This window comes from Equus caballus, chromosome 5 (genome assembly GCF_041296265.1).
Source record: "Equus caballus isolate H_3958 breed thoroughbred chromosome 5, TB-T2T, whole genome shotgun sequence".
NCBI lineage: Eukaryota > Metazoa > Chordata > Mammalia > Perissodactyla > Equidae > Equus > Equus caballus.
In genome coordinates, this window is record NC_091688.1 from 84,076,308 (window position 1) to 84,103,942 (window position 27,635).

The window sequence follows — 27,635 nt, forward strand, 5'->3', positions numbered from 1 at the left end:
TGAGCTAGCATCTGTGGCAATCTTCCTCAGTTTTACATGTGGGATGCTGCCACAGCATGGCTTGATGAACAGTGGTAGGTCCACGCCTGGGATCTGAACCCATGAACCCTGGGCCCCAGAAGCAACGCACGTGAACTTAACCACTACACCACTGGGCCAGCCCCATATAACTTATTATTTTATTTATTTATTTATTTATTTTAAGATTTTATTTTTCCTTTTTCTCCCCAAAGCCCTCCGGTACATAGTTGTATATTCTTTGTTGTGGGTCCTTCTAGTTGTGCCATGTGGGACGCTGCCTCAGTGTGGTTTGATGAGCAGTGCCATGTCCGCGCCCAGGATTCTAACCAACGAAACACTGGGCCGCCTGCAGCGGAGCGCGCGAACTTAACCACTCGGCCATGGGGCTAGCCCCCATATAACTTATTTTTTAACTCAACACTATATCCTGGGTATCTTTCCTGGTCAGTAAATATGGATTTACATCATCATTTTAATGAATTTATAGTATGGCCTCGTATAGCTCTTCAATGATTTACATATTCAGTCCCCTTTAATGGACATGTGGGTTGTTTCCAGTCTGTCCTGGTATGAACAACTTTGGGCACGGAGAGGTAGTATAAGAGTTCAAATGAGTGTGACCTGACAGCAGGATTGTCTGCGTTCAACTCTCAACTCTGCTGTGTGACCTTGGGTAAGTTATTAAGCCTGTGCCTCAGTTTCCCCATTAATAGAATGATAATAATTATAATACCTAGTACTCCATAAGGGAACTATGAGGATTAGGCAAGTTAATATATATAACAGTATCTAGCACAGTCAGCATTTCATAAGAGTTGTCTATTATTATTATGTCTTTTCTTTTGCCAGATGTTTGCAAATCTTTCTCTCCTAGTCTGCAGCTTATCTTTTCATCCTCTTCCACAGAGCAAAAGTCTTATTAAGATCCAATTTTATGGATTATGTTTTTGGTGTCAAGTCAAAGAACTCTTGTCTTAGTCCTAGGTCCTGAAGATTTTCTCCTATATTTTTTTCTAAAAGTTTTATAGTTTTACATTTTCCTTTAAGTTTATGGTCCATTTTGAGTTACGATGTTACACCTATGTCTATAGCAGCACTATTCACAATCGCCAAAATGTGGAGGAAGCAATCCAAGTATCCATTGACGGATGACTGGTAAACAAAATGTGGTGTGTACATATAATGAAATACTATTCAGTCTTTAAAAGGAAAGAAATTCTAACACATTCTACAACATGGATGAACCTTGAGGACATTATGCTAAGTGAAATAGGCCAGTCACAAAAGAACAAATACTGTTTGATTTCACTATTATAGGCACTTGGAGTAATCAATTTCATACAAAGTAGAATGATGGTTGCCAGGGGCTGGGGGAGGAGGGAATGGGGAATTATTGTTTAACGGGTGCAGAGTTTCAGTTTGGGAAGATGAAAAAAGTTCTGGAGATGGATGGTGGTGATGGTTGTGCCATAATGTGAATGTATGCACAGAACTATAGACCTAAAAATGATTAAAATGATAAATTTTTATGCATATTTATAACAATTAAAATAAATAAATAAATATGCAAAAGACGTATACAATGGGAAGTTTAGATTCAGGTTTATGTTTTCATTCAATTGCTGCAACAGAATTTGTTGAAAAGGCTATCATTCTGCCACTGAATTGCTGTCGTATCTTTGTCAAAAATCAGTTCGGCATACATGTGTGCTTCTGTTTCTGGGTTCTCTATTCTGTTCCACTGCTCTATGTGTCCATCTTAACGCCAGTGCCACACTGCAGCTATATAGTAAAACTTAGCGTCAGTAAGGGTGATTCCTCTCACTGTGTTCTTTCTTGTTCAACCTTGTTTTGGCTGTTTTAACCAGGTTATCTGGGGTAACGTATGGTGAGAGGTGACACAGATCAAGAGAGAGAAGGCAGAAAGAGTTTTACAGTTTGTTATACTCGTAGTTCCCTGGAAAGAATGCAGCATGCCACGCAGAGTGACTCGGGGAAGCACCGAGATGGGGAGAAGGGAACATGAGGCGGGGAGAGAAAGGAACGGTGGACAAGAACCTTCACCATGATTTCCTCTGAAAGGAATGAGTGAGGCAGGGTAAGCGGGCTGAGGATCGGCTAGCTGTTTTTGAAAGTGGTGCCCCACAAAAAATTCATCTTCACTGTCACTGTTAGAGCATATTGTTGTGAGCCGACTCAAGAGGTCTCCACATATTTTTGGGTGGGCCAGGGCTTACTTGGGAACAGCTAGTGGCCAATTTGTAGACATTAAATCGTCGATTCACAAAAAGTATAAGTATGGTTAATACACCATCCCAGAACCTTTCCTTTACAAGACGAGCTTTAGAATAAGCTTGTTTATATCTACAAAACCTTTGCTGGGATTTCAACAGGAATTGCGTTGTCTGTATGTCATTTTGGGGAGAACTGACGTCTTTACTATGCTGAGTCTTCCAATCCATAAACACGATGTCTCTAACTAAGTCTCCTTTGATTTCTTTCATCAATACCTGTAATTTTCAGCATAGAGATCTGCCATCAGATTTTTGCCTAAGTATTTCATTTTCATTGGAGCAATTGTAAACAGAGGTCATTTTGAAACACATTAGCAAACGTATCACAGAGAGAGAGAAGGAACCTGGGGCTCTGCCCACAGAGCCTGAGGCCGGGTATCCAGGGTTTCACAGGGTCAGTCTTTATTGGATAATTTAAAGCATAAAAGCAGGAACTAGGGCACAGGAAGGGAGAAGTGGGGTCACTCAAGCAGTCAGTTCTTTAAGTCACGCAGGGCTTTCTGAAAGCAGGACGTTCCTGGTGGGACGGCCTGGTTCTCTGTCTAGTTGTTCTGCTAGTAGCCACATCGTACAGCTGGCAACATGTTTATTCAAGATGGACGTCTTTTGAGATGGATTCCCTGGCAATGAAAAGCTTAATGTCAGGTACTTAGACTACACTATTCACTCACACGTGTGGTGCTTGATGCTGGCTGTTGGCTGAAAGCCTCTCTGGGGCTCTTGACCAGAACAGCCACATATGCCCACTCCATGTGGCCCAGGCTTCCTCACAACTTGGTGGCTGGGTTTGAACAGCGAGTGTCCAGCGAGGGGGAGCCAGGTGAAAGCTGTCTGTGTCACCCTTATGACCTGCTCTTAGAAGTGATGCAGTGTCATTTCTGCTGCATTCTATTCTTTGAGGCAACCACAAAGTCTCACCCAGTTTCAAGGGGAGGGGAAATAGAGTCTATCTCTTGGGACGGAAAATACTGCTGTGGCCATTTCTGAGAATTCACTCTGCTGCAGCAGAAGCTTGTCATAGTTAAATTACTAAAGCTTGTAAGTGGTGAGTGCTGAGCATTCTGTCCGACTCCAAAGCCCTGATTACAGTCCAGATATTTCTCTTACTTTGTGACTTTGAAAACTATTAATATCATATTGCAATTCCTTTCATAGTCTCTAAAAACAAATCTTATGAGCACTATTCATGATCCACAGCAGGACTACATATGAATTATTATTTTTAAAATGTGTGTGGATAACTGTTGTGCTGCATTAGAGACTAATTCATTTTAGAGTGTTTTTTAATTCTTGGTAGCTTTTTATCCATGGAAAGGAAATAGCACTTTCCAGGGAGCAGAGGTGAGAGAGCCTACATGCGTGGAGAACAGTATGGATGGCAGCGTCTGAAAGGAAGCAGGGGAGGGCGAAGCTGTCAGAGACGGGCTCAAAAAGCAAGCAGGCTGTGTTATAGCAGGCAGAGAACTTAGACCCTGTCCTGAAGACAACGGGGGCCAGTGAAAAGTTTTAAGCAGGGCAGTGATGGGGTTCAGGCTTGATTTTTAAATGACCACTTTTGCTTCAGTGTTGAGTATTTAAAACCATGGGGTTTAGAGTGATACGTAAATCCTAATTCACCCATTTACTGAATAATTGGGAATTTGCTTGGAATGTAGCGTACTCTTCCAACGCGTAGACACAGGTAATTTCCAATTAAAGAAAGCTTTTTTTTCTTTTGATATCTTTGGTTACAGCTTTTTCATTTTCCTGATGTCTTATTAAAGGGGCACAGATTTAAGTCCAATTCCTGATTTCCACCTGATGGTTGTGCCCATGTGTTCTAATGAGACTTCGGCTTCTCTATGCCACCTGACTTCGGCAGGATGGGCCAGGCCATGAGGTGGTAACAAATAAACTCCGACATCTTGGTGTTTTAATACAGTAAAGGCTTATTTCCTGCTTGTGGAAAGTCTGCAACACGTTGAGAAACTGTTCTCTAATTTAAGACTATGGCGTCGTAAACACCACGCCACGGGGGAAGATACAGTTGGAGGATTTCATGAGATGAGTTAAAGCCAGGCCTGGACGTGACTCCCATCATTTCCACCCACATCCTGTTGGCTAGAATTCAGTCACAGGCTCCAATCTAACTGCAAAGGAGCCTGGAAAATGTAGAGGCACCTGTGGCAGTTTCTGTCACCTCCCTCCCCGCCCAGATTTTCTGGTACTCTCAATCAGTTAAAATGAAGATTCTCATAATGAACAGATGCAAAGTCTTTTTGCACTGTCTACAGTGCATCATTTCTGAGGAGTAGACCCCTCCGGATGCACAATTTCCTTTCCAGGACTCTTAGAGCCCAGGTTTTTCTCGGGTTTGCTCATCCCAATGCTGTGCTCAGATGGTCTGTTGGAGCAGCTTAGACAAAGACAATTCTGATGGTCTCCAAAAGTAAAACACAGACAATTGAGTGATGGCTACATGGTTCTTTGGTTGACATGGATGGGGTTGAGAGGGACATACAAAATGTCTTCCTACCTTTTAAACAGGTAGATCTCTTTCATAAGATAATGCCTAATTTTTCCTTTTTTTCCCTAAGTTTCAGACTTTAAGACTATTTAATTTTAAACCAAATTAATTGACTATTAACACATGTAAATTCTTTACATCCAGCAGGATAAGAGAATAGAACATCTTGATTAGCTGAATGTTAAACACTGTCAGGAATTACAATGTAATAAAAATATACTATGATAAGCAGAAGCAAGCTTCCTTTGATGACTCAAAACTCACCTTAGAATCCCGAAGCAGTTCAGCATCTATTGATATTCTTATTATTCTACGCATTTATTTTTATAGCAATTAGACTTTACAAGCTGCTTTCATGCGTTTTATCTTATAGTCTCATGATAAATTCTGTGTAGTGGGAATTATTATCCCCATTTAGTGGGTGAGGCTCAGAAAGGTTATTTGTCCAACATTAGAGAGTTTGCGAGTGGCTCAGCTTAAACTCTACCTGCTGTCTCTGTGCTGACGACGCTCAGGAGCTGTTGTTCAGTGCTGCAGACATGCCTATCTGGCATTTGGGTGGACCTTGAAATTTGGTTATAAAAATAATAAATCCTTAATAACAAGATGCTTATTTGTCTTTCGTTGTCAGAAGTGTTCATCGCAGAAGTAAAAAATAAAGTTCTAGCTATTATTGTTTAGATTCTGGATAATTGGGAGCTTACTCTGGTTTTTAATTTGTTATATTTAGATCCATACAGTCAAGAAACTTCATTAAAAGTGAAAAATTATCAATTTCTAGTGTTAATTTAGCTTGTTGACTAAGGCTAAAATAAAGCGGACACTTGCCATCTTTTAGATTTGATTGAGTGTTTTCTTTTTTCAGTTTTTTTTTTTTTTAAGAGAATTACTCTGCTTAAAAATATAGCTCCTAAAAAGAGTTGGGAAATGTGTCTTTAGCTGACAGGGAAGAATGTGAAATCTACTTTACATCTTCTTTCCTTCTCCTCTTCAAGAAAGAGGGATAAAAACAGCCTAGAATATCACGTTTAGGTGATTTCAAGAAACCTGATTTCCTGTCCTTTTAAGTTTGGAACGCCGGCATTATTGCAGGGAAACACAACCTATATTATTTTCCACCCTCACTGTGTATATTTTTAGTGCCCTGTTTCTGAACAGAAAAGCATCTGGAAGCAATTACACTTCATTTTTTAAAGTCATCGATTCCCCAATAAACTCCCGAGGTTGGTTTCTTTGGCGTCTGGGATTCTCCTCTGATGGGGTGCAGGTGTTTTACACGAGCCTGTGACCCTGAAACAGCTCCTCGGCCAGCGAAGGAGTGGATTCATCACACAGGGTTTAATTTGCCCTTCGCTGAGAAATTTAATTTCCGCCGTGGGGGCCTTGCTCAGTTACATAGTGTCTGACCTGGTGATGGCAACCTAGCAACCGGGTGGCACAGCGCCTACCCCAAGCAGTGCTCAGGGGTAGAGGGCACAGGGCGAGGTTAATTATTTACAGCAGTGGATTAGTGAGGCTGCAGAAGTGTACCTGGGCCACCGCCTGCTGGAGTCAGCTGCCTTTTCACCTGTAGTGCACGCAGACGATATGTTTATCTGAGGACCTGCAAATACGCTGGTTTAATTATACAGCACTTCTTGGTGGGTAAAAAGCAGTTCGTAAAGCTGAAATGATAATCGAATGTAATCTAAATAAACCACATATTATTAGAATGATTAATTTTCTGAGTAGCCACCAGCATTTTAAGTTCTGCAAAAAGAAAGCTACTGTTTGACTTCTAAAGCCTATGGCCAACATGTGTGGTCTCATATTAAAATGAGCAAAGGCTAATATTAAACTAGGCATGCAGAGCCCTTGTTTAAGTCATATTTGAGAGTGAGCGACGTTCCCGTTGTGATTAATAATAATAAAAATGTTAAAATCAGAGATTGTTACACAGGGCAGAGGAAACACTATGGTTTCTCTGAGGTGTGTGTGCACACCTGAGACCAAGCAAGAAAAGGAGGCAACATTTATTAAGCACCACCTATGTGCCAGGTATCGTATACACGTTGTCTTTGTATGAGGTATGGATAATTCTCTCTATTTTACAGGCGATGTAACTAAGACTTAGGGGACGGTGCAGCTTGCCTAGGGTGACAAAGCTGGGATTAGGACTCAGGTCTGCTAGGATCTCAAGCCCCCTTTCTTTTCACTACACTATAGGCCAGACCACAAGACTTAAGGGCAGAAAAAAAATGGTTGGGTTGACCCCCAGTGCAGTTGGGAAGGGGCCAGGGCCAGAGCGGCAGGGACTGGAAGGAGGCACACCAGTTTACTCCATTTTCATTCACGCCCAGTATTCCTACCTCTTCAGTTATGGTGGTTTGCTTCCTACTTTGAGCCTCAACTGTGTTCTCTGCTAGGATTCAGCAGGCCTGGCCCTGTCTGCTAAGTGGGGGGTCTGGGCCAGAGAAAAAGACATTAGCTTGAGGCGTTGAAGAGCCTTGGAGAGAACTCGTCCCAGGGAAGGAGGAGGTGGCACGGTGAGTTTGCCCAACTTCCAGTGCCTCCGAGTCAAAGGGAAATGGGCATGGCAAGTGGTCCGAGACTCATCCTACGCTGTCCTCTTTCCTTCCCTCTCTCCTTCTGTAGGCACCAGACCTGCATGGAGTTCTGAAGGCTCTCCCTGCCTTCTCCTGCTCTCTCTCCCAGTAAATCTCCTGCATATCTAGCTCTGCTCCTTGCAGATTTGAACTAACACAGAGGCATTGTCCCAGCACCTTCCCCTATGTTAGAGGTCATTAGGCAGCTCTAGCTTCTTGAGAGAAGGGCGCCTTGAGTGCCTGGTGGTTGTGGGCTTGTTTTTAAACATCTGTGACTCTGTCTTCATCCCAGAGACCACAGGACACACCTGGTGGCCCTTTGCAGAAGGATGAGATACCCCATAGACAGGTGGGGCAAGATCCCATGAGACTTGGGCTATTGCTGTTTGTGTGACCCCATTGGTGGTGATAGGCTGGTGAGATGATGAGACCTGGTAGCCTGAGGTTATAAACATACAGTGAAAATATCATACTGAACTGAGAATAACTGCTCTCATAGCAAGATGAATCCTATATTTAGTTCTTATAACACGAATGTTATAATCATTTTGCATTTGTAAATTAGGTAAAATAATAGCAAAACATATTTACTGCTTGCTGTATGCCTAAGCTCTTTACTTGATAACCCTGAGGCAGACACTTATTCCATATCCATTACCCGCTGTCTCTACGCAAAGAAAACCCTGCTTTTGTTTGAGACAACAATGTGCCAGCCCCAGGTAATGGCTCATGTCACGCAATCATGACACTCCTGTTCTCTGTAGTCCCAATTTCCCTTGCACTGAGGGGTGGCCACACAGCCCAGTTCTGTCAGGAGACCCAGACAGAAGTCTGACAGGGTGGGGATGGGAGACCGGGGTATTGAATGTGCTTCTCCTAGAAGACAACACGGCAAAATCCCTCACCCTCTTCAGGTCTTTGCTCAAATGTCACCTTCCCAGGAAGGCCTACCCTGAACACCGTGCTTAAAATTGTAGGGCCTGGAACACAGCAGGCACTCAAAACATTTGTTTTTCTTTGAGGGAACACATGAAAACAAAAATAGGGAAAATTGGTGGAGAAAGCGCAGAACCACAAGCACCAATGGCCTGGGACAGGAACCCTCCTGAGATGTCTGATGAACAGGAGGAGGTCAGCATCACCGCGGGGTGTGATGGAGGGGAGAAGAATGAGAGCCGAAACCAGGGTGACAATGCAGAGCCTGATCACACGAGGGCTGGCAGATCACAGCGAAGCCTTTGGCTCATACTCTGAGTGAGCTGGGAAGCTCAGGAGAGCTCTGAGCAGACGGATGCCAGCCTCCGACTTCTATTTAAAACTACCATCTGGCTGCTGTTGAGAGAGATTGACAGGGGCGAGAAAGAAGCAGGGAGCATGGGTAGGAGTCTACCGCAAGAATCCAAGCTGGGGTGATGGTGGCTTGGACCACGGTGCTGGCAGTGAGGAAGGAGAGCAGTGATCAGGTTCTGCGTATATTTTAAAGGTGTGGTCAACAAGAGCTGCGCACAGGTTGGGTGTGGATTGTGAGAAAGAGAGAAATGAAGGATGACTCCAAGGTTTTTGCCTGAGCAACCAAAGTAAGGTGCTTGGGAGGGAGGAGGAAGAATGGGTTTTGGAGAGATAATCAGGCACTCAATTTTGAACAGGCTTAAATTTGAGATGCCTATTATACATCCAAGTAGAGACATTAAGTAGTATACAACTCTTGATTTTACGGGAGAAGTCCAGGCCAGGGATGTAGGTAGTGTTTAAAGCGATGAGACTGGATGGATTCACCTAAGACATGTGTGGGTTAAACAAAAAAAAGAAAAAAACAAAAAAAGAAGTTCACATGCAAGGTTGAGCCCTGGGACATCCAACAATGATGAGACTAGCATGTGCTGCGCACCACCACCTTGTCTGCAGGTGCTCACTTACCCCTCATAAAAATGTCGCAAGGTAAATACTCTCAACCTGACTCGACAGAAGGGAAATCTGTTTCGCAGCTGTAAGTCATCTGTCTGAAGGCACACAGACGGTTAAGTGCTAATATCCACCTGACTGCTGAAGTCAGAAAAACTTTGTGTTTTATTTCCTCTAGCAACTCAGCTTATAAACCTTGGCGTCATCCTTTGTCTTCCCTCCTCCATCCAATCAGCCTTTCACTTCTATTGCCACATTCAGCTTCAGTACAGGGCGTCCTAATCTTTTACCTCAAACCATTACTCCTGCCTCCTAATAGGATTTCCTGCCATGAGACTCCCGCCGCTTGGAGACATTCCTTATCTTCCTGAATCTAAAGCGGATCTGTCACCTTCCTGCTTACCCCGTCTATTAATTCCCCATGATCTGCAAACTCTAATCCAGCTTCTTTGGCTCGTTTACAGGAGGCTTCACAATCTGGCTCTAAGGGACTTTTCCAGTCTCCTCTCTTGCTCCTGTCGCCCCAGCCCCAACTCCCATGGCAGTCATTATCCTGTGACATGGAACCTCTAATTGAGATATGCCAGCATCTTTTGCAACTCAGTTTTGCATGCTGTTCCCTTTCTGTGCACACGCTCGTTAGCCCCTGGTACAATATGGACTAGGAAATATGATGGTGGGCACCGTGTCGTGTGCCACATCTCAGTGGAAAGCTTTCAACTTTCACCATTCAGTTCGATGTTTGTTGTAGGATTGTTTCAGATACCCTGCATCAGATTAAGGAAATTCCCTTCTTTTTGTAGTTGCTATGAATTTATTGTTTTATCACGAATGGATGCGAAATTTTATTAAATGCTTTTCTGCATCTACCTGGAATCATAACTTCTCTCTTTTAATCAATCATTGATTTATTTCTACTGTTAAATTAACCTTATATTCCCCAGATAAACCCAACATGATCTTCGCATGTTATCCTTTTTAATGCATATATTTCTGGATCCCATTGGCTAATATTTTGTATAGCATGTGGGCCTACAATCGTGCAGGGGCCCAGGGGGAGCATCTTTTTGGAGAGGTGGCCAAAAGCAGCCTGGTAATTAGGAGCACAGTCTGATTTCCACCTCTGTCTGGGATTAGGGGCTCTGGGCAGATGCCAAGAGCTGGGGGTGAGGGGCGTCTGCAGCTCTATGTTACTACAGGAAAATGAAAATTTCCTTATCAGTAACTTTCTATTCAGTACAAAGTTCAGTATATATTCAGTCCAAAAACCGAAACAGATCTTATTGTTATAATTCAAAAGTTTTACTAGTAGGGAAATAAAAGCCTAATACTTACAAATTTAATTAATGTTTAATTTTCTAGTTCACCTTACATAAAAAATACTGAATAAAAAGAAAAGAAACTCCTACAAAGCCCCCAAAACACCCTACTGAAAGCTTTTCTACATCATTTCCATGTAGGACACCTTCTCCGACACTTTGATTAGGCCGAGATTGACGAGGATGCTCCTTTCCAGTTCCAAATAACTCTCGTAGTCCATTTTCAACTCAGCCTCCAATTGTTCTTTTGACTTCTGGTATGTTTTCTAGGGGGAAAACAAGCAAATCATCCCTATAAAACACTAACAGCTAGAAATACTGAAGGATGAGAAGGGGCTGGCTTTGAACAGTTGTCCTGGCTGCTGCTTTCTGGAAGGGGTTTGTGGGTGGGCAGATCTCGCACAGTCAGGGAGAGGAGCTGCTGGCTCTGAGGCTCAGGCAGAGACAGAGCCAGGAAGCGTGCGCAGAGTCAGGGTCAGTCCTGGAGGTGGAGCAGACTGAATTTGCTGATGGGTTGGATGTGGGCTTTCAGCAGGGGAACCGGGGCTGACCCACAAGCTCCTGCCACTGACTGAGTGAGGAGCATGTTGAGGGGGGAGGAATAACAGCAAGGAACATTTATTCAGCTAATTTACCCAATACCACTTGCTAAATAATCTGAATAATCTGTTCTATCCTTTGATCTGTCAATGTTTATGTTAGTACTGCTCTGGTTCAAACATTGTGGCATTTTAATTCATCATAGTATTTGCTAGGGCAGTCATTATGATTTTTAAGATTTTTTTTTTCTCAAATATGTCTTCTTTCAGGCAAAACTTAGGATCATTTCCCTTGGTGTGTCATCCTTGTGTAGCCTTTCTTTCTCCTCCTCTTGTCTTCTCCCCATCGTATTGTCTTCCTGTGCCTTCTCCTTTGTCACAAAGCCGTGTCTTTGTGGATTTCGTGAAGGGGTCCAGTACTCTGAGCTTTTATTCTACTTTCTCCAGAGAATAATTTTTAAGAGCTATTTTCCTCCTTTGAGCCTTCCCAACGATTGATGTTCCCCTCCCCTGCGTCTACGGTATTTTTTCCATATGTTTGCTCTCCCCTCTCTTTTCTTAATATTTCTGCTTTCTCAGATTCCTCGTGTCTAACGATTGTACCTACTTCATAGCTCTGTGAGGATTAAATGAATCATTTAACACGTCAAGTCCTAGAATAGAGCCTGACAGCCAAGAGGCACCTAATACATGTTAGCACAGTAACCAGTTCACACAGAGGGCAGCACTGGATAAGGTGAGGAAGAAAAATGTTATCCTTCTAACTGCTGTCCTTTGTAACGTATGTGACAGATGCCGTGGCATTTCCCATCACTTTAAGGTTATTAGGAATAGTGTCATTTTCAGGTATTTGAAGATCCAAGCCAGTCTAATATCAAAGTGGAGACTGCTCCTTGGGGCCCCCACTGCAATACCCCCCAGTGTGCACCTCCAGCTCTTTCTGCTGAGGTTGCCTCACCCCAGTTAGAAAGTCCTTTTGGGCATTCAACTTGAGCCTAGTTACTTTCCTAGGGTCCATTTGGCCCCAGGAAATCTCACCCCCTCACTCTGCCATCAGGAGAAGTTCATTGCCCCCGGCCCTCTCTCCACCCTTCCTTCAGAGCAGTATAAGCCAATCTCTTGCCTGCAGACTTTCCAGCCTCAAGAGTTGGGCCCTAGTCCCTGGGTTCCCTAAACTCTCCCCAGACTTTCTGCTCTGGTCCCTTGGTAACTCCTAACCCTTGGATTTCTGTGACTCAGCAAGCCTCCTGCAAGGTGTAAGAGGCCCATTGTCCACCTTGGCCAGCAATCAATTTCTAGCAGTGGTTCCCTTGAAGGTCTCCTAATGGAGTCTGGTATCGCAGAAGTGGGGAGTGGGGAATATATGGCCCTCTGACACCTCTCCCTCCCAAAAATCCCCTCTTCCAGTCTTCTTTGCCATAACTCTTGCTTCCCTTATGTAGCTTGGAGTATGGGTAATTGACAAGAGTTGGCAGAATTCTTTTGAATTCTTCCCTCTTCCGAGTCTCTTATAGATGACATAGCTTATGGGTCACATGGAAACTGTTCATTTTCCCAGCTTTGGATCTCCAGCTGAAATTCCAGTTAGGAAAAGTCCCATGTCATGTGCTGTCAGAGTTGTAGTTACTAATATTTTTCAAGAAGTGAGCCGTATCCAGACTCAGTGTTTGCAGAGAGATGAGAGCATGGCTTCCCCCGGATCTGTGGGTTGAGGGGTCCAGCTGAACCCACCCAGCAGTGGAGGGCACTCATAAAGACCAGCCTGCTGGATGGTTGTGTGATCTTCCCCGCCCCTCCATCATGATACGAATAGTGAACGCTTACTAGCACTTTCTACGTGCCAGTTATGGCTAAGTGCTGTAAATATTGTAACTCATTTAACCCCCACTGCCATCCTCAGAGGTTGTCACAGTTTGTCCCCATTTTCCCTTTTATCTGCATTTGCTTATAAGGAGCTATTTCTGATGAACATTAGTTGTCTTTCCCTGATGACCCTTTTCATGTCTAAATGTAGCAGAGGAGCCCTTTTAGACCATTCACTTGTCTACAGTCTAGCTCCAGAGAAAATCTGAGAAGTGATAGCTCTGCTTAAAAGAGGATACAAGATCAAACGGTGGGAAGTTACAGCAGGAGTTGGAAAAGTTTTGGAAACTTGAATGCATGATACAATTTTAAGATCTGATTATTATAATATTCAGGTGTTTTAAAAGTATTTCAAATGCAAATTATTTTCGGATTATCCACAATTCTACTTTCTCCCAGTGATGTGGATAATTAGGAGCTGTCAGTATGGTATTTAAATATTCATATTAATTGTGGAAACCTGCTGGCCTGGGGGAGGGTGGCAGGTTATCTCCCACAACAGAATTTCACCCACCATTTGTGAGTGCGCAAAAGAACGGAATAAGACCCATTTTTTTGCAGCAGAGAGAAACAATGAAAAGTCAATTAATTGGTGTTCTTTTATACCTTGTCACCGCTATACAAAGTTTTTGAAATGAGGCCCCCTCTGCTGTTATTACACTAATTAATATCTATCAATAGTGATAATATTAATCTATTTGCTAATGCAGCACATTAAAATATTTCCACATGCTTGTGCTTTTAATTGAGACCAAGGGTCTCGCGTGAATAATTATGTTGGAGCAGGCTATACATTTGGCTATAAGGGAACTATATAGGGGATCGGTGATGAAATTGCCAGGGACGAAAGGGCAAGGAAGAGAATGAGCAAGAGAGAAGAAGAAATATGGACTGAGATGACCTCAAGTGAGGAAGAAAGATGAGCTGAATTCACAGAATATATAAGGGTCCCAGATTCCAGCGAGCAAGGGGCCCCAACAGAGTGACAGAATTCCTATCAAACAGAGAGAGGTTGAGAAAAAGGAGAGTGGGGGCTTCAGAGCTTTAGGGTCCTTTTTGGTCAGTCTAAGATGGAGATGTCCTCTACCAAATTCTCCTCTATCTCAAATTTCATAGCTCCAGTATATTCTAGCATATAAAGTTCATATCTGTCTGTCTATGTACTAGCTCCCATGCAATAAAAGTCTACTCTTTGTCAGGTTACTTAACTGAAAGCCGTATAGTAATCCTAAAAGGTAATTATTTGTATTCCCATTTTAAAGACAAGAGAGCTGAAGCTCAGCAAAGATACAAGCCCTGCTCCAGACCTCATAGCTGGTAGTGACAGAGTTGGGATTTGAGCTCATATGCCTCGATTCCATATCCCGTTTTTGTGCTACCTGTTTTAATGCATTATTCACCAGGTGTTAAAATTCTATATGATGAAAGTGTTCCAAATTTGAATCATTGTATCTATAAATATATTTAGATACCATTGTCTCTAAAGGACTTCGAAATTTAGAAATTTCTAAATTTGACTTCTCAAGAGTTCAGACACTAACTGGATAGAATCCCGCTAAGCGTACAGTTGGCTGTTCTCACTCATGGTAAGCTGGGAAATCGGAAATGCCCCTGTGACTCTCACGAGAACAAGAGAAGAATGTGAAGAGGCCTAATTTTCCTATCGAGACTATGAAAGAAGCCAAACACGCATATTTCCACGGAGGTTAGAGGAAAGCAACTCCCGTTTCTGACATTTAACTCACAGCTTTTTTCTTCTCCATTTCCAGCTGCATTTCTTTCTTCTCTTGTTCACGAATTTTTTTGCGCTGGTCTACATATTCCAGATGCTTGACTTCTCTTTCAAAGTAGTAGTTCATACTTAACACCTGTTAGAAACAGAGACCCGTGAGAGGGGAGCCCACACGGAAGCCCCTGTGCTCTGGAAGAATTTCTGCTGTTTGGTATTCACTAGGCACACGACCTACTTTGGGATACTGACCACAGGCCCACAACTAGAGGAGCCAGCTCAGTTTGGCGGCTACTGTGCTAAGGTTTAGGGCCCTGCCAATTGGAGGATTCCAGGAAAGGAGTAGGGATAGAAGGAGAGAGCTGCAAAAAACTGCAATTTTGTAGAATACATATTCAGGGATTACTTTTTTTCTCTTCTCACTGAGGGAAGTTTCATATCATCAACCAAACTCAGGGAACCGAGATGAGGAGGTCCTTGCGGACCCTAAAGGGACTGGAAGCAGAGCTGAGTACCTGGTCCCCTGGAGGGCTTAGTGTATGGGCATCAAATCAGAAGCAGGAAAGTCAGCAGAGATCTTGGCCAAGGTGACCAGGGAAGGAAAGCTTTGTGCCTGCCAGTAACTGGGTTGAGACTTGCAACAGATGGCACTCTAGATATTTAATGTTGGTTTTATATATATTTACGTATTTCTATTTATTGATCTCCTTTTTATAACTTCATTATTAACATTGCTTGAAACCCTTGGGTGGTAGATATGCAGGGGCAGAATATTGTCCCTTCAGACGTGCTGCCTGCGGTATACCAAGTTGCGGGAGGACGTGGTGGAGGTGGGTGAAGGAGAGATGCCTAAAAACATCTACTGCCCTCCAGGAAGGGCATCACTGAAATAAGGGTCCTATGCTTCAGTTACAACCTGAAAGTAACATTTTATGATTATGAGTCCCCAAATCGATTCTTCCCTGAATATGGTCTTCATGGGCCTGGCCTCCTTCTCATCACGTTTGTTTTTTCCTAACTCCAAACTATTTAACTCATACAACAGAAATACATCCCCTTATTTTTGACTGTATGATTCTTTTCTTCTCTTATAGAGCAAAAATGCTATCATTTCTCAACACATTTTAAAACACGCTTCAGTAATATCTGGTCACGTAAATCCTCAAACCCAAGTTACTAACCTCATTGGCAGAAGGGTGACTTAAGGTCCAAGGAATTTCCAGTATATGCAGTGTTCCATAATAATCAGCTACGGCTATAAATTGCTGCTTAGCTGAAAGATTCAAAAAATGAGGAGGAAAAAACAAGTCAGCCATCTCAGAGGTTAAACATGAAATGGGCTTTTGTTTTGCGGTTACAGAGGACCTGCTGTGGTTACAATGATCTCGGCATCTTCATTAGACATTTATGACTGAGGACCATATTAACATGTAAAAGTCGTTTTTTCCAGTTGATAAAATGAAAACTGAGGCCCTGAGCCCTTGTCAGTCACCCTGCCCACCTCAAATCTTGTTTTCTTGGGTGTTTATATAAGGTGTTTACGTACAGTGGCTCCTTGCTGAGGTTGACCCTCTCTGTGGCTGGGCTCACTTGGCGCACTTGAGAGGAAAGTAAGGACAACACATGGAAAGGTTTTCAAAGAAAAATCATGACACCAATTTTCACCAAAGACAGAGTCAGTGCTAAAGAATACCATTATCCAGATGAATTTCAAAGTCATAGCCAGAGCCAGTTTTCTTATTATAAAAACAAATTGCTTCTTTGGATCATTTAAAATGGTCAGAAAACACAAAAGTGTTTGAGAATTTTAATTTTCTATCTCATCATGTAGGTTTTTTTTCTTCTTCTCTTTTTCAGAAAGTCTGGTTCAAATTGCTAAATCCTACACTTATAATCCCTGTAGGTATGTAAAAGCAATATTTTGTAGCAAAGATGGGAAAACACATTTTGGTGACTCTTATGGCTAATTAGTATCCACACTGTGACACTCTGGAGATTCTGAAGACTGAATTTATAAATGTAACGTTTCTGAGAGAGAAATGGATAGAAAGAGAATTTTATGCCCGCACACCTTTGGGAATGAAGGGAAACTTCTTTTAAAAGAGGCAAATATACTAGATTTACATAGAAAGTAGTGCTTGGTGAAAAAGAGAGATTGTGACAAACGATACAAATTTCTTTTCCACAGACACATCCTTAAATTTCTGCTTGCTTTGTTATACATTATTTTTTCCTCATAACTATTTCAAAAGTTAAAGTCTAAATAGATATATATCCCCAGAGAGTCGTTTGATCTTGCGAAGAGAATTGCTTGCTATTGTCCAGGGGAGAGCAGGAAAAGGATAAAATATTGGAAGTTTGTGACATAACGAAAAATTAAAGACACAAAAATTATTCTATTTGGAGATGAAGCAGCAAAAGGTAGCAAATATTTAGGGATCACCCTGTCTGACCTGGAGGAGATAAGCAGGATGCTTTCCATTGTGTGGTTCAAAATCAGCCTCTGCTTGGCATATGAAACACATCTCAGAAATAATTGTTGATGGAGAAAATAGAGAAACTCAGCTTGTATCCAAAACTTGAGAGGAAAAGAGAAGCGAAAGGAAGGGGAAAGACGGGAAGGAAAGGGAAGGGAGGAGCAGAGAAGGGAAGGGATAGGATGGGAAGAAAAACAAAAACTTGAGAAGAAACATCGGAGGCTTTCCAGATGAGTGTCAAAATGTTCCCGAGTTACCCCAAAAAGGCAAAATAACTTATCACATTTAATCAGAATCAACATGCCAGAAAAGGTCCAGGGTTTGATGCAGGTGATCATAGTTATGCAGATGTTTTGTGACAGGGCTGGTTCGTGGGTTTTCTCCAGAAGGTCCCAGATATCGATGTAGCCATCTTCTCGGCCAATGTAGAAGACCCCGGGCCTTGTCAGGGACCAGTGCCCTGAGGTGTACCGTTTTGGTGCACAAGATGTCTGAAGGAGAGGTCCAGTCTTTAAACAAATTTTTGAAAAGACATATTAAAAGGTTTTGTTATTATCTGAGAGATATCCACAATGATTTTCTTTACGTACAACTCAGATGGCTATGGTCCTGTAACAGCAAAGTTATGCCTACTCTAAAGTCTTATTTCCTTTTCCTGTAGGATTTCTAGATAATGCCAGCTCTTTTCTTTCCTGTATGTTGTTATAACATCTCTTTGTTCTTATTTTAGTGGCTGTTTAGAAAAGATCTAACCTTCCAATTGAGCTGCTGATGGTTCTGATAATCCCACTGCCGCTCAAGTCCATTGCTGTTTCAACAGAGATGGGTGGACATTAGCTAAGTAAAGATTAGAAGGAAATTTTGCTTATATCTTTATTTTCTTGTCAGGTGTCTGCTTCCCATGGAAACAGCTCTGGCAGCAGGAAAAGCAAATGGAAAGTCAATTCCAGCTGTGAGCTGTCTCCCATGGCTCATGAATATTACTTAGAAGAGACTGTAGAGAACCAGTGACATCAGAGCATCTTCTCTTTTCTCTACCCTGGGCTAATTGGCCTTCTTTGGGAGGTTTTCATAGAGACAGAAGATCAGAATGTACTTTCTTCCCACTGTCAGGCTCCACCTTGCAACAAGGCGGACTCATTTATCTACTTATGTCTGCAGGACTCAACTAAACCATGCAGTTGTCTCCTGCCCTCCAATACAGCAGAAGAATGTTCCTGTGGGGAAGAAAGGATGTCACGGATTCTTAGGAGTGACACTCCAATCCTGTTCTTGCCCACTTTGCTCAGTTCCTTCAGTGTCTGTGGATAACAGAGTTTGCCTAAATTTTCTTTTTTTTTTCTTTAAAGACAAAACTAATACTTGCTCACTGTAAAAAAAAAAAATGATCATACAGAAGTACATTGGTATAAAGTAGAAGTCCCTTTGTGGATGGACACCTAAGTAGTTTCCAATTTTTTTCAATGACAAACTTGTACATATATTCACACACGTACGTTGAGTATTTGTGTAAGTTAGAGCCCCAAGTGAAAGTGATAGATCAAATTATATACATATATATAATATTTATATATTATTTATTCAAAAAGTATTTATATTACAGCTGTGAAATATATGTTTCAGATTTTGATAATCTTAAATTGCTCACCAAAGGGACATATCGTGCTGATTCCCCCATACCCTTGCTTCACTGGGTTTTATCAACGCTTAGCTCCTCTCTGCCTGGCTCCATGCCTGTTCCTAACCCTCCCACCGGACTCCTGGCACAGCCTCACTTTGATGCATGCTCATCTCTAGTCAGCCTGGTGACGGGCCCTTTAGCTTTCTTACTCCCACTTTCTGAACGTGCTAAGGTATTCCTGGTACAGAAGCAAAGACTACAGACCCAATGCTTCCCCTTAGACATCACAGAGTAATCAGCAGCCCTTCTTGGATTTTAAGGGGAGGAATAAACCAAGTCAACTGCCCACAATATATACTTTGAAGAAAAGATTGTTACGTTTCAGAGAACAAGAGACTTGTAAATGATTCCTTCCCTTAGGAAAGAAAAACAAAGGGTTGTGTTTTCAAAAAGCTTACAGCGGTTCTGCTGACAAGCTGGAGCCTAGGCCATCTGTTCTAATTTCTCTAAAAAGTGTCCCAAAGGCACTGTTATGTCAGAGCAGTCTGTTGTTCCCATTGCCTTTCTCAATAACAAAAACCGCAGAGCCACTCTTCCATTTTGCAGACAATTTACCATAACACCTTCTTTCCAGATGGCCACGTTCCATCCCCCAATGGTGAGGATAATGTCCTTATAAAAAGGTGATCTCTGAACAGTGTGGACAGCTCCATCATGGACGGTGTAGAGGCTCACTGGCTTCTTTGCTGTTAGGGTGGAAAAGACCGTTTCATCTTTAATAACACTATTTATATTCCTGCAATGGACAGACCTCCAATGGACAGACAAGTGCTGATTAACGTGGCCTAAGAGTGGAGGACCAGAGGTCTGCTGGAGTGAATGAATCTGTCAAGGGACAGTTCTTCCTCTTTTTACGGGAAGTCCAGGGAAATGCCCATCAAGGCCAGTTTTCCGGCTCACAGGAACACTTCATGTTCTTATTCATTTGCCCATTCATTAATCTATTCAGTTAGTCAATATTATATATTGTCAGTCAATAAACATTTGTGGATTGCCTATATGTACCAGGTACTGTCTACTCTGCCTTTGCTTGGATTTCTTCTCCTCCAGGCCTGGCTGCAGAGCTGACTGCTCTCCACTCCTTGCCGCTCACACTCACAAGCCCCAGGGATGGCCATGAAAATACGTGCTTGTCTAGGCCAACCCACAATGGCTACTTTATACCAAAACCATGAACTTATTCTGAATCTCATCACATTAAGAGCAATGTGAGGGCTGGATTTTTTTTTTCTCAGAACACAATGAGATATTAAACAGAAAAAAAGAGCTACTAAATCTTGCACAAAGCTTATAAAGTAGAATTTCAAAGGGATATTTGTCCACTCGTGTTCATAGCAGCATTATTCACAACAACCGAAAGGAGGAAGCAACTCAAGTGTCCATCAACAGATGAAGGGATAAACAAAATGCGATATACACATAAAATGGAATGTTATTCATTCTTCAAAAGGAAGGAAATTCTGACATATGCTCCAATATGGATGAACCCCGAGCATGTTATGTTAAGGGAAATAAGCCAGTCACAGGACAAACACCATGATTGCACTTATATGAGGTACCTACAGTAGTCACATTCACAGAGACAGAAAGTAGAATATGGTGTTGGCCAGAGCCTGAGAGGAGATGGGAATGGAGGCTAATGTTTAGTGGATTTAGAGTGTCTGTTTTGCAAAATGAAAAGAGTCCTGGAGATTGGTTGCACAACAAAGTGAACGTGCTTAATACCACTGAATTGTTCACTTAAAAACAGTTAAGATGGTCAATTTCATGTTTATGTATATTTTACCATAATTTGAAAATTATTTGAAAAAAAGCTTATCAAGGGAAAAGTAAATAAATTTAAATGTAGCTCCTCTAGATTTAAAAAAATAAAAACCGATTTTCCGCCTACCAAAGCACCATCTTGAAGAGAGCACAGAAGACACACGTCTATGGCCATCTTGAAATGATCTAGAAGATTCCTGGGAAGGTGGGAGAATCTCAGAAAGCACTAGCTTTCTTCTTACTGCTGCTCCTGTTTCTCAGAGCCTGGTTTTGCCTTTGGTTAGCAGGGCTTCCTTAGACTCCACCTAACTCTGGTGAGCAGGGTCGTCCAGGAAGCTAGAAGGCCTCTACGAAATGTAATCACTATCGTGACAGCAATAACAAACGTCAAGACTTGTACTTTAAAATAACATGTTAGATGTTCTCGGCCCATAATAACTTTCCCTTCCTTTTTGTCCTTTGAAAGACCTTTGTGCCATTCAGCAATGAATGGAACTGTCCTTAAGTTATTAAGTGGAGTGCCAGAGCCTCCAGGCCAGGTTATGATGAAGAAAATTACAATAAACAAAAAAGTAGTTTCCAGAGTCATTATCTAATGCAGAAGTCAGCATCATGATGTAGTTAAGAGCACAGACTGCCTGGGTTCAAATGCTGGCTGCTGGTAGCTACCCGACAAGGTTGGCATGAGGATTAAATGAGTTAATTCACAGAAAGTGCTTGGAAGAATGCCTGGCACATAACATGTGCTTATTTTTGAGGAGAGTACATGAAATAATTATGTCGGCATGCTTCATTCAGCCTGCGTTTCTTGGCTGATCACTTAGATCACTGGAAATTTTGCCTGATTTGGCCTACTTCATCACACACCTCAGTCAGGGTAATCTCTCTTTCAGAAGTTTCTTTGTAGAAGAGGACATTCTCCTTCTGGCCTGGTGAGATAAGAACATGGGGTTCCCAGTAGATCAAGAGAGATGCGGTCCCAGTTAATGCCTCATCTTCACTCAGGAAACCTTCCTGATGTTTATGAAAGACATTAGGCTGGTAGCTCTCAAGGAGAACACTGCCAGCTCACAGAATGTAGCTAGGACACAAGCGTATAGTTCAGAGCATCTACATATTGACTTTCCCTGAACTTCAACCACTATTCTACGGAAATAACAGTGCTGTTTGGCTTTCCATATTATAAAATACTTCACTGATGATTTTGAAGCATTTTAAAGTATGAAGAATTATTATGATTTTAAAGTATTCTTTAAGTAGGTGGTTAAAGCTACTTCCCACTTTTTTAAATGAACTAAATGCCAAGAAATTAAAAGCAACTCATCTTCTTCCTGACCACATTCCATTGGTCACAAAGTCCTGGCATATGGACCCCTAAGTCCTCTCACACTTCCTCTGCTGTACAGCCCTGTTTCCTCGCCTGTACTCCAGCCCTCAATATCTCTCATCTGGACTATGGCAACTGGTCATCCTACTCCCATTATAAGTCCCACCAATAAATTAATTCAGTCCCTGCTCTTCTGCCAGAGTGACTTTCTGATTATATTATTATTATTACCACTGGTGGCTCTAGGATAAAGTCCAAAGCCTTGTAGGGCACTCAAGGCTCTTTGCCATCGGGACCAAATGTCTTTCTTGGCACCTCTCCTGCTACTGTTGTCTTCTCTGTTGCTGTGCTTTGGCCAAGAATCTCCCTGTTTCCTGAGTGTCCCCCACTCTTGGACGTCCCTATTTTCGCACTTGTTACTCTTTGCAGTGTGCACTTGGAGTGTCTTTCTCCATCTGGAAAACTGCAGTCTGCCCTTTCAGACCCAACTCAGCTGTGTCTCTCTTCAGTGGGGCCTTTTCTTTTCTTTTTTTAAAAATAAACTTGATTTTTTAGAAGAGTTTTAGACTTACAGAACAATTGTGCAGATAGTTCAGAGAGTTCCCCTACATTCTACACTCAGCGCTACTATTAACATCATCCATTAGTAGGATACATTTGTTACAATTAATGAATCAATAGTGATTCATTAGCTAAAGTCCATACTTTATTCTGATTTCCTTAGATTTTATCTTATGTCCTTCTGTTTCAGGATCCCATTTATGACACCACATTACATTTAGTTGGCCTGCCTCCTTGGGCTCCTTCTGGCTGACAGTCAGTGGGGCCTTAACAGCCCAAGAAAGTTGGTCCCTCCCTCGGCTCCCACGTCACTTTGTGTTTGCTTCCAACCATAGCACTAATGACTGCGTAACGTCAACGTTTGCTTATGTGTTTGGCTTTTCCAAAAGATCACGAAACTCCTTTGAGGGAGGATAATATCTTGGTCATCTTTATATTCCCAGTGCCTGGCACATAGTAAGTTCTCAGTAATGATTTGATGAAAGAAAGAAAGAAAGAACAAACAAACATGAGTGAGGCTCAAACATAAAGCTCTTAGTTTTGAAGCTTACTGTCACTGGTTATTTTACAAATGGAATAGCTTACTGTCACTGGTTATTTTACAAATGGAATAAAATCCTTTTAAAATAAATAACGAAACCTGTTTGTCATGGGCCCCTCAAAAGCAGTTTTGGAAGCTGCAGGATGACGTAAGGCCCCAAGAAAATCTTGGAAACCAGGAGGAACCAGTATCCACTTGTACGTAACCGGGTCATGGCATCAAGTGTGTGTCCCAGAGGGGTGGTAGAGAACGCGCCATGTCACATAGTGCCTGCCATGTAGTCTGTGCACAATTAACATTCATGAATTGTTGACTAATTTCCTCACATTAGCAAGGCCAGGGTTACTCAACACTTCATAGAAAAGAACAACTTATTAATAATGGAGCAATCATCAACACTTACTCATCAATCGGCCAGTTTCAGAGTCTCTTTCCATTTTCCAATCTGTGTATATCACTTCACCTTCCTAAAAATATCACAGATACCTGATGAGTACAATGACAGTTTCAGAGACAAAAGATCTCATCTTTGTGTGCTAAGACGGATTGTCACCAAACAAACACAATGCAACTGGTCAATTTAATCAAATGAAAGTTTGGTACCACGGAGGGAAAAGGCTCAAAATGATTACTTGATTTTATACTGAACAAAAAAGTGAGTTTGTTGAGTTTTTATCTACACATAGTGATGTGGAGAACATAGGCAATTACGGAGATGATCTATGTACACAAGTCCCAACTGCTGGGTTTCAAAGTTTTTGTTGTTAACAGAAAACAATCCCGACGGACTGAAAACTCCAGGAGGGGACAGGTCTTGTCCGACTTGTTCCCTGCATCTTACAGAGTCAGAACTTAATAAATATTTGTGGAATAAGAGAGAATGAGGGGATATGAATTCATAATATGGTTCTCATTACTTTTTAAAGTTGAGAACAGAAAACATAAAATTCCTTCCAAATAACATAACAAGTAAGATATATTCCACTTATGGCCATTTTAAGGAGAGGGGACGGCAGGGGGACCTGGTGTAAAGAGCAGGCAGAAACAGTCACACAAAGGGGAAAGGCAGACAGAACCAGTGAGTGACAGAGGTGGTAGAGGCCTAGAGGAAAAACTTAGTCCCACACTGTCCTCTTATAGATGCAAACCTGGCTTCAGAGACTAACTCAAGGTCGCCAGATGCGGTCTCCTAACTCCAAAGGTTTTTTCCACTGGATAATAAGAGGACGACACAGAGAAGGGTATATGAAGAGACGAGTTAAGAGGACTTGGAGGAGGGGATGGATTCAGATGTGTAGGCGAGGTAGAGGAGACTGGAAAACATTTGATTTATGCAAAGTGAAGGATAAGCTCATTGAGGCCAGGGCCCACTCATTCACTCATCTGTGCTTTTATTCATCCACGTTATTTCATTTAACAGATAAGGACTGTGTTTGGTGCTGGAAATTCAGAGAGGAGCCCTCCCTCCACTCATGGCACTCAGAGTCCAAGGGAGCAGACAGACCAGTACATGTCTAGTGTCCAAGTCTAGCCTGTTGCTTGTGGTGCATCAGCCTCATGGTTGCCATTTGTTGAGCTCTCAGTGCTTGCCAGAATTGTTAGGAGCTTTATGTATGTGACCCCAGCCTGCACCAAAGTCCTGTAAGAGAGTTATTAATATCTCTTGGGTCTCATAGCTGGTATATGGAATATTCCGAAATTGAACCAAGTCAAACAGGCTGAGTTTGAACCAGGTTAATAAATACGTGTTGAGTGCTCATCATATCATCAGCCATCTCGCTGGAAACTTTCCCATCCTTCTCTATCCAGTTACTTGGTTCTGACAATTCCACTTCCCTCGACCCCTGTGTTGACATTCTCAGCCCCCTGCTCAGGCCCTCTTCATCTCTGAGTGGGCCCACCTGAAATTACCACCAGCCTGGCCTCTCTGCCTCAGGGCTCCACTCCCTCCTGCTCTCGCCCTGTGCCAGCCAGCCTAGGTCCCAGTGAGCCCCCCTTAAACTCCTTCTCCAAAGTAGACAGATCACCACATCAAGGGTTGGTGGAAGAGCATCCCACTGGGATGTCGGCCCCATGACGGTGGGGAATTTTGCCTGTTTTATTCACTACTATCTTTCCTGGGCCAAGAACAATGCTTGGCATATATTAAATGCTCAATAAATATCTGTTGAATGATAGATGAAGTTAATTCCAAGCAGAGCAAGGCCTTGAGAGGCAGGAGAGAGTTTGGTGCATAAGAAGGAGAGAAAATCAGAGCTGCCAGAGTGAGTGAGGGAGACTGGTGCAGATGAGGTGGAGAGGGAGGAAGGAGCCAAATCACTCAGAACCTTATAAGCCACGGTGTGAGGACTTAGGATTTGATTCATGTTGCATTGAGTCAGTCGTCACTGAAGAGTTGAAGCAGAGGGTGTGGTGCTTTAATTTCTGTTTTAAGATCTCGTGGTCATTAATCTTTCTAAAGCTGTGATTCCCCTGCCTGCAAATCTTTGGTGCACAGAGACAAATATTGTATGATTCCAGTTGCATGAGGCACCCAGAGCAGTCAGCTTCATAGAGACAGAAAGTAGAACGGTGGTTGCCAGGGTCTGGGGGAAGGAGTGGGGCTGGGAGTTACTGTTTTAATGGGTACAGATTTTAATTCAAGATGATGAAAAAATTCTGGAGATAGATGGTGGCAATGGTTGCTCAATGATATGAACGTATCTAATATCAATGAATCGTACACTTGAAGATGGTTAAGATGGTAAATTTTGTTGTTTATATTTTTCCAGAATTAAAAAAAATTGTTTTTTACATGCTGGTGTGAAATCCAAGTTATAAAACATATATCTATTTGGTAGTGCCCCATTGCTTACCAAATGAAATTCAAATTACCTGACATGGCAGAAAAGGCCCTTTGGTTGGAACGTAACCTAGCATTCTAGGCACAGTTTTCTCTCTTGTGCCAAACTAGTTCACTATTTCCAGACAGATCCTTGACTTTCATAACTCCGAAATATTGCTCAGGCTGTCAGTTCTGCTGGGAATTGTACTCTCACCTGATCTTTCAGGTGCCTCCCCAACCTCCAATGTCCAGCCAGCCCACGAGTCACCTTCCCCAACCTCGTCCGTCTTGTCCCTGCGGCCTCTGGACCGGTGTTGGCGTGGATCACACTGCCAATGTGTCTGCTCCTTAAGTAGGCAGTGAGCACCCTAAGTGAGGCCGGGGACTGTGCCACTGATTCATCCTGATCCAGGGCCAAGCGCTGTGCCTATCAGGTGGTACATTCTCCAGAGCTGGTGGAATTGACTAACCCCTTTATAATACTAAAGCGTGAATGCAAACTGCAGTCCAGTGAGGTTGAGCTCTGGCGTCTTCCCACAGTGGCATGGTCCGGGAGAAAAGCTCTATTTCAAAGAAACAGACTCACGAATGAAAAGGGCATCTTTGCCCCTGTATGACTGTAAATAAAATTGTGAGCCCCATTTCTTCATCTGTATAATGGGAATAATAATATCACCCTTACAGGATTATTAGGATTTAAGGAGATAGAATTTGGAAAACATCTGGCAGAGACTCTGCCATATAGAAAATGTCCAGTAAGTGTGAGCTCGCTTTGGTTATTACAGTAGGTGCTAAAAAACAGCAGCCATGATCATTATTACATCCAATTGTTATTTATCTTTTGAATTGAGTGAGTTTTTCGCTGTCTTTCCTACTTGATGTGCTAGCCTGACAAAACAATATACTTTGTTAGTAAATCTCTAACACTTAGCATGGTTTCTTCCATATGGTGTAGGTGTTTGATAAATACTTGCAGGTTGATCAATAAGTTATTAGTAAAAACAGTCAAACCTAATTCTACAGATTTTTCCACATTTGTTCAGAAACATTTCAAATATGAATCTATGAGACATCAGGATTTAAAAGTTTAAATGCAAGTAAGCATATTAAAATATGGAAATGGTATAAATGTTGTAAGCCTTCCTAAAACAAACATGTACAATACAGGTTACAATACAACAGAAAATAGAAAAGTGGTTACCAGGGGCTGGGGGTGGGGAAATTAGGGAGAGGTTGGTAAAAGGGCACGGACTTTCAGTTATAAGATGAATAAGATCTGAGGATCTAATGTGTAATCTGGTGACTATGGTTGATAACATTGTATCATATAATTGGAATTTACTAAGCGAGTAGAACTTAAATATTCTCACACACACACACAAAGATAAATGTGTGGGGTGATGGAGGTCTTAATTAACTGGATGGAGGAATCCTTTCACAATGTACACGTATATCAAATCACCATGATGCACACTTTATCTTACCATTTTATAGGTCAATCATACCTCAATAAAGTTGAAATAAAACATAAATTTTAAGAGCAGATAATTCCAACTCACCTCCGTTCCCACAAAGAACTTTGTGCAGAAGTCCTCTCTTGGCTTGAGATGATTGGCCAACCCACCTTCCAGATTCTGGTAGGGGTTCATGTCTCCCACCTTCGCTGCTTTGCTCTGGGCCAACATTTTGTCTTTCAGAGAAG

The 27,635-nt window shown here is 42.2% G+C and overlaps 1 protein-coding gene across 4 annotated transcripts in view; it reads right to left on the minus strand.

The window, feature by feature from the left end:
• Positions 1 to 223: 223 nt before the first annotated feature.
• The window catches only part of DNAI3 (dynein axonemal intermediate chain 3), a 97,004-nt gene continuing 69,592 nt past the window's right edge, over positions 224 to 27,635 (minus strand). Inside the window, exons 17-23 of one of the 4 annotated variants that reach the window (XM_023641746.2) lie at positions 27,493 to 27,623; positions 23,513 to 23,576; positions 19,472 to 19,602; positions 17,540 to 17,744; positions 15,940 to 16,031; positions 14,775 to 14,897; positions 224 to 2,935 (exon numbers count right to left, since the gene is read on the minus strand). In XM_023641746.2, the coding sequence (XP_023497514.1) occupies positions 2,906 to 2,935; positions 14,775 to 14,897; positions 15,940 to 16,031; positions 17,540 to 17,744; positions 19,472 to 19,602; positions 23,513 to 23,576; positions 27,493 to 27,623 (776 nt within the window). In that variant the 3' untranslated portion in view covers positions 224 to 2,905. Of the gene's footprint in view, positions 2,936 to 10,639; positions 10,894 to 14,774; positions 14,898 to 15,939; positions 16,032 to 17,539; positions 17,745 to 19,471; positions 19,603 to 23,512; positions 23,577 to 27,492; positions 27,624 to 27,635 lie in introns of those variants that run through there. The other 3 variants (XM_001495268.5, XM_070268759.1, XM_023641747.2) reach the window with 3 other exon arrangements.